Source organism: Aptenodytes patagonicus, chromosome 1 (assembly GCF_965638725.1).
Source record: "Aptenodytes patagonicus chromosome 1, bAptPat1.pri.cur, whole genome shotgun sequence".
In the NCBI taxonomy this organism is placed as follows: domain Eukaryota; kingdom Metazoa; phylum Chordata; class Aves; order Sphenisciformes; family Spheniscidae; genus Aptenodytes; species Aptenodytes patagonicus.
The window spans coordinates 180,797,343-180,804,567 of record NC_134949.1 but is presented as its reverse complement, the minus strand read 5'-3'; the positions used below and the strand labels follow the sequence as shown (position 1 = coordinate 180,804,567).

The following is a 7,225-nucleotide window of genomic DNA, read 5'->3' as shown; positions in this document are numbered from 1 at the left end:
TTTCAGTAGTATCTAATGCTTTTTTGGAGAAAAGTGAACAAAATGCAACTTAAAGGCATCTTAAATAAATATTCCGCTTTTTAGGAGAGAAATACATACTCTCCTTTTTAGAAGAGAAAAAAAAAACAACAAACAACTTTGTGGCTGAGTTTTCTGTCCATAAAAGATGCGAATACCAGAGTTCCCTGTGTTAGCCCTTCTTACCAGACTGACCTATTTCAACTGCATTCCTGGCAAGTAGTACTCCTCATTTACAAGCTAGTTTGCTAGCTAAAAGGATGGATCTCTTCCCAGACTTTTAAAAAAGCCCTCTGCCAGCAGAAACCAGTCTAAGTTAGCTGTTCCTGAAAACAGCAGATACTTTTTCCTCCCAAGTTCGTTCTCCCCAAGCTGACTGCAAGAACTGAGAGTGCTGTTGTGCTTAGCTCAGACAGAACAATAGCTTTATTCTGAAAACTTTTTTTTCCAAACAGAAAAACAAGATATAGGAATAAATGAGCAATTTGTCCAAACCCAGGAACCGTCCCTTCTCCCAAGCAAATATCCTTGCAGCTGTCTCCGGCGCACTGCACCTCAGACTTCCCTCTTCACAGTTGCACAACTGCAACCAGAACAGAACAGCTGTAAAACTATCTATACGATACACAGGGAGAGACAAACAGATGGACACAAACACACACACCCTTCACAGTCTTCTAGATAATCTTGCTGGTTATTCATCTGAAGATGGTCTGGAGCATACCTGCTTGCGTGCAGACTTCAAGCTAGACACCCTAGAGATACCCAGTTACAAGCCACGCTTGCGTCCAGAACACAAATGGTATCACGAATGCCGTAATGTCATGAGGCACTTACCTCATTGTGGTTTCACTTCTGTAGTTTATTCCTGCTTGTTGATACGGTGTCATCCTGCTCCTCCCAAGCTAGATGTACAGCGTGGAGTTCATCAAATTACTATTCTCAACATGTATACGTACTAAATGAACTGCTACAGGAGAAAAATACCCTTTAATCATTTAATCTTCTATTAAGAACAATGCAAGACTATTCTCCCCAATAAGAATTTCTATCCTCCCCATGCGTTTCTACAAATCCTATGGCTTTCTTCCCCACAACAAGAAACAAAACAGATCCTTTTCATCTTTCATGTAAACAGTACTGTTGAGAATGAGATTGGTACTTGAAGTGTAGAAAAATAAAACTAGCCAGAGGCCATGGGAAATGCAGCAATGACATTTATTGGAATTTCTCCAGGCATTACATGAAAAGTTTTATAAGTGAAACAGAGGATAAAGCACATTCAGTGCATCTTTTAAAAAAAAAAAAAAAAAAGAAAAAAAAAAAAAAGACGTATCTGAATAACCTTGATTCTTTGTAATACACACTACTGCAGTTCCTGGGATTGGTTTTGTATGTACACATCAGCTAAAACTTGCTCTGAACAAAACTGCAAAGAACTGCCTTTTCACTTGGCATCTTCCCACCTAGTACAATACAATGTTCTTGAAATATCTAGACAGATTCCACATAATTTTATACACAGTGTTAAGACCTTGCACCCCAACTGTAAAAAGAAAGACTATTAAGTAAATCAATCTTTAATCAAATAAAACACCATGGAAGTAAAAAACAACAACAACAAAAGAACAGGAGACCCCCAAGCCCCTAAGTTCCACAGCAGCGTGCAGCAAATCAGCATTGCTGTTCCTCACTTCTATGTTAACATAAAGCACAATACTTAAAGAGCCGTGATATTCAGTCCTTGCTTTCTAAATTGGACAATCTTATGCATAAAGACACTGCTGGATTTGGCACTTTGCTTAATTGTTTTTCTTACTAAAAAGAATAAGTGTTTCCTGAAATACAGTATAAATGGTAAGAGATAACATGAGCCACTGTAACACTCAGTTAACGGTTCAGACATGCACTCCAAAATACGTGTCTATTACACAGTTGTCTGTCTTCTCAAAAACTCCATTCAAAAACATTTTCAAATCTATATGCATCTTTTTATACCTTTATAAACATATTTTCTCCCTTGAAATGATCAGAGCTTACCTACCTTCTGCCCAGAACACACAAATTCATAACTTCTGTTTTAAAAAGAAGACCACAAAGCAGTATTAAAACAGGAATAATAATAAAGCATTATTAAAACTGCACCTGTACTTCAGAATCCCAGTATATCCACTGTGTATGTGAGAATTGAAAGGTACATAATATTTGAAACTTGCTTGGTCCTCTCTCGTGCACTTTATGCTCAACTTCCTGCAACCCGCCTCAATTTTCTCTTCAAATAAAATTTAAGAACAGCTTTCTGGCTCCCGCTACGATAAGACAAGGCTTCTTGTAGTATTTCTTTGGTTAAATGAGAACTTCTTACATGCCATACTCTTATGACAGCAAGCCTCCTGCAGAAAATTAACATCAGAATAAATACCACCCCACAGCCTTGCTTCCTTCCTCCTGTCATCATGACCAACCCCAGGACAGGTGGAAGCAAACAGGCCGGGAAAGAAGTAGCAGTCACCGTTAGCTCTTGTCTTTACAAGTTCTGCGGGTGTGTATAGATACCTATTTCTTAGCTCTGAGCTATGGAGGCGGAGCTATGACATGATGATTTTTGTTTCCAGTTCCAACATGCATGTGGAATTACATTGCTGACCAGTACAGCCCAGGCAGCGGATGGCACTAGAGCTCTTTCTGTACGAACCAAGTCATGATACTTATTCTGCTTATTGGTCTGTGCACACAATGTCAGTAGAATTAAGAGAGGCACGCATGAGTTCACACAGATTTTCCACAGAAGATGTGAAACATGCTGCTCTTTGGAGGGAAAATTACATTCTTCTTTTTTTTTCTTCAAGTATTATTCAACATACATTATATATAAAGACACGCATTCCTCATTTCACTACAAGAGAAAGCACATCCAGACTGAATTTGTAAATCACCATTATCTTCGCTTTGATTACTGAAATTTCTCTTTTCCTTTAGGTCAACTCTAAATATACATCTATTTATGATAATTACACGTGAGAATCCTTTATTTCCCCCTTGTGATTTATTTACACAATCATAAAAAAATTAACAGCCTGAATTTGCATACTGACATTTGAAGGCCCATCTGTAGCTATGAGTGTCCCAGCACTAGTTCTGGATGATACCGTTGCCTATTGCTAAGTCCTTTGAAAGCAGCATACTCGTCTTTCCTTTCCCTTTTTTGAAGAAATGCTGCCTAGAAAACCCTGGTTTATGGCTTAGTCCTTATTTTATTTTATTATTTGGATTGTAGTTTACTTCCTTCAGGAGCAGTTCACAGTCAGACAACACTTCTGCTGGCAAATACTTCATTATCTGCTCAAGAGTCTTTTGATATGTTATCTTCTCCTGTTCCAGGGACTGAATTACAGTCTTCATTTTGTTCTCTCGAGTCAAAATAGTCTCCAGGCTGGATTCCAGACTCTGAATTTTAGCATGAGCAACCTGTAAACAATAACATTATCTTTATAGTAAGTTCAGACGTTCTGAATAACTTTTTTTTTATATTATGATATGCTATATGTTAAGGAAACAACTTAATTACATAGATGTTTCTAAAAGACATCTGTGTAGGCAGATGATACAAGGAATGCCTACTGTGTATCATACACAGAATCTCCTTATAGTGGTCAGATCAATCTGAAGGATTTCTGAAAGCTTTAGAGAGGGAAGGAGACATGCAAGTTGTAGCAAGCAAGGGACAGCTGAGAGTAACAAGGAACTGGAGCTGCAGGGAGAAAAAGGACATGAGCAGCTGGAGTAGCACTGGAAGAGATGACTTGTCTGACAGTGATGGAGCAATGGGAACCCTATGTAATAAAGTAAATTAGCAGGACGGAGAAGTTAGAGGGAAAGAGAACCTCATCGTTAAGTCTAGAAGCAGACAGTTTTCCCTATTCTCCAATAAAAGACCTACAGCTTCCCCTGGGAAAAAAAAACACTGACTAGTAATCAGAAACCCTGGACTTCAGCAGTAGCAAACGTCTCTCTGTGGGAAGTGGGGGAATTATGACCATTCCTAGGAAAGGGCCCAAGCAGAGGAATGAAGAAACTATGCAAACAAAAAGATGAAGAGGTTAAGGAACTGAGGAAGATGCATTACAGTACGGCACTCTGGAAGAAGAGAAGAGCTTTGATAGAGCCTTTCAAATCGTCACTCATAATTATTCTATGCCCTTGGTGCATTTTCAGAACAGAGGTAAAAGCCCAGGTAGCAGTAAATAAACAAATAAATAAAAGTAATAAAGCAAAAATAATAATAGTAAACAAGCAAGTGATCCCTATTTTGAATATCAAAAGAACACAGCATAGCACGCTTTGCCCACAAACACAAAAATAACAAGGACTTGATCTTTCCTTTTTTCCCTGCTTCTATTTTCAGGTTTCAGAAACTGAAGGTGCTTTCTGAGATCTTCCAATGCATGTTCAAATTAACAAATATAACAAGAAATGGCCTGGTGATGCAAAAAGAAGAGCTTGTCTTTCAGGAAAATGCAAGACAATACACACTGAAACCTGAAACAAGTCTTGGCTAGGCTATAGGACAAAGGGTGAATGGTGAAGGAGGAAGAGAAGAATTTTTTAAAGCATGACTTTATTGGGCAAAGTCTGGTGGGCACTCAGCTGTATTCACATCTGCTAAGACAGACCACCTTTCAAAAGTAGGACTATGAGCTTCAGCAGAAGGAAACAAAACAATACTGCCTACAAAGGTCTAGAGAAAGCAAGCCTAATGTGCTATGGATTATTTCTTAAAGCTTTCCAATAGGGAAGCAAAGAGATGAAGAGACAGAGAACTAATTTTTCAGCAAGATACACAAATTTTGCCAACAGACTTTATGGGAGATAAGGGTCAAGATATTTTGAGAAAAAGAAACCTAAATCAAGAAGGAAAAGTGCAAGGAATGGCAAAGTTAAAAATACGTCTAACAGAAGTAAATCACTGTAATTAAGAGAACTGCTCAACTGCTTAAGGTCTTGCAGCTAGGAGACTTCTCATGTACATTTAAGAGAGACACTTACTCCTCTATTGGCTAAATCATAGAAATGACGTCTCCATGACTTCGTAGTCTTATGTCATTTACCTGTAGCTTCTCCAACAAATCCATGTTTTGTCTCTTCAGATGACTGTTTGCCCTCTCCAGCTTCTCCAGGGGTTCACCTTCATCAGAGAGATTCACATTTTCCTGCAGTTCATCCTGAAGAACGTGGTACTCTACTTCGTAGGCATGGAGCTGTTTTGAAATATCCATCTCAAACACCTGCCATGAGAGAAAAAACAATTTTTAACTATAATAGAGAGCACTTATTCCACATGAATGTTTGGCTAAGAGGCAACTCTGCTTGATTAACTTAACGTTTTTTCCTGTTCCTCTCAGAAAAGTATTTTAAGGGGAAGTCTACAGTAAGACCATTTTAGCATCTAGAGTTCTTACTGTAGCCATAATAAATCATAGACTTTTGAATAAATCGGATGATCACTTTTACAATTACCAAATACCATCTTTTACTATGAGATATATCAGCAGAAAAGTCTTATTCAACCCAAGTATTTTATAATATGACCAAGTCTTATCATCTCTTGCTCAGGAATATTAAGAAGTTCAAGAAGAAATTTTTAAATTCAAGTCTCACCAGCTTGTGATGGGAGCAGGATCACACAATGAGGAAGAATAATCCAGGAGTCATCAGATCTCCACCCTCAAAACTGGATCTCTTGACTCCAAGTGCCCATTTATAGACTTTTATAAAAACAGTCTTCATGGTTACAGTTTCCCTGTGCTCTGTCTCTGCTTGAAGATACGCTACTTTCTTATTGGGATGCTTTGGTGACAAAGCATTGTGAAGACTATGGAACTGAGCATCTAACTGTGATGGGACCATATGACCCTTATCTGTTTATACATTTAGTCACAGCCTCTCAGCTTCTGCAAGTTACCAAATAGTTTAGACTAGGAAGGGAAGGATGTCTACAGTGACATTAATTCTGTTCCTTGTTCTAGAGATCACAAACATTACACCAACAGAAGACACACAGATCCCCCAACAAAACAAGTTCTGCATTACGTTCACTGTTCTTCAGGTAATTCAAATGAGGTAAAACTTTGAATTACATATGGTGTTCAAGCTGGGCAAGTGCCATTTTCCTCTATGTAGCTACCCGGTCAATTCTTCATCTGTGTATTACAGTCCTGCATAACGTCTACATTTTTCTTTCATTATCCGCTGTAAGAGGACGGTCCTGGGAATTACAACGCTGAGACAGCCAAACAACTCAACCTGCAGTCAGCCTAGGTAGGAGCAATAGAATATAGGCAGCCTACACGTGAAGGCAGATCCAGAAGGCTGCTCAGCATGAGACCACACCACGGGCAAGCAGGAGATCTTCCTCTCAGAGCTGAGCTGACCTGCATACAACCACATCCACCTCCGCTCAGGCAACATAACCCATTCTTTACTCAATCAGACCTGGCTTTGCACAAAGCCACTTCTACCATGCTCACCACAGCACAAATGCTCTGCTACCCAGGCAGACCACAGGACAGAGATTCAATTTCTAATAGTATCAAAAATATTGAACTACCATCTCTATCACTGCCAGAATCAGTGAGTTGTGAAGACAGACACTAAAGTGCCTGACATAGGTTTAGCATGGCAATCACAATCAGCGCAATGAGGAAATTAAGATTTGCACGTTGCTCAAAAAGGAATTCTTAACTGACAGCACCTGAAATATTCAAGTATTAACCAAGCCATAGGAATGCAACAGTGTTAACTGCACTCCTGCATGTGCAGATGGTTTTCTAGAGCTCTTCTATTGTCTCCAAACTACCACCTGAAGGGGGAAAACTGCTCACAGGTTCACAGTTTAAGGTATTAGGCTGAGGCTCATTTTCAGTTTGCAGCTTCAATGCAGAAGAAGATGATGTAGAGAGATGAAGATCCCAGCCACTGACAGTACTTCACAAGAAGCTTTTCCTATATCAGCATCAGTAATTCTTTGTTTCTTTTCTATTCTTACCCTTTGCCATGAAGTTGCAATGATACTGGTGAAATAACACTATTCCAGTCCTCCTTTCCCTTACCCAAGAAAGGCAGGGATCAATCCTGAGGGGCTTTTACCTCTGGCACCAAGCACCTGCCAATGTGATCCCTCCAAGGACAGGGCTGAGGTGAGAAGGCG

At 39.3% G+C, this 7,225-nt stretch overlaps 1 protein-coding gene across 2 annotated transcripts in view; it reads right to left on the bottom strand.

The window, feature by feature from the left end:
- Window positions 1–1,217: 1,217 nt before the first annotated feature.
- The window catches only part of TBC1D4 (TBC1 domain family member 4), a 113,695-nt gene continuing 107,687 nt past the window's right edge, over window positions 1,218–7,225 (bottom strand). For both annotated transcript variants that reach the window (XM_076362799.1, XM_076362784.1), the window contains 2 exons: window positions 5,127–5,303; window positions 1,218–3,486 (listed from right to left, as the gene is read on the bottom strand). In XM_076362799.1, the coding sequence (XP_076218914.1) occupies window positions 3,268–3,486; window positions 5,127–5,303 (396 nt within the window). In that variant the 3' untranslated portion in view covers window positions 1,218–3,267. The remainder of the gene's footprint in view (window positions 3,487–5,126; window positions 5,304–7,225) is intronic.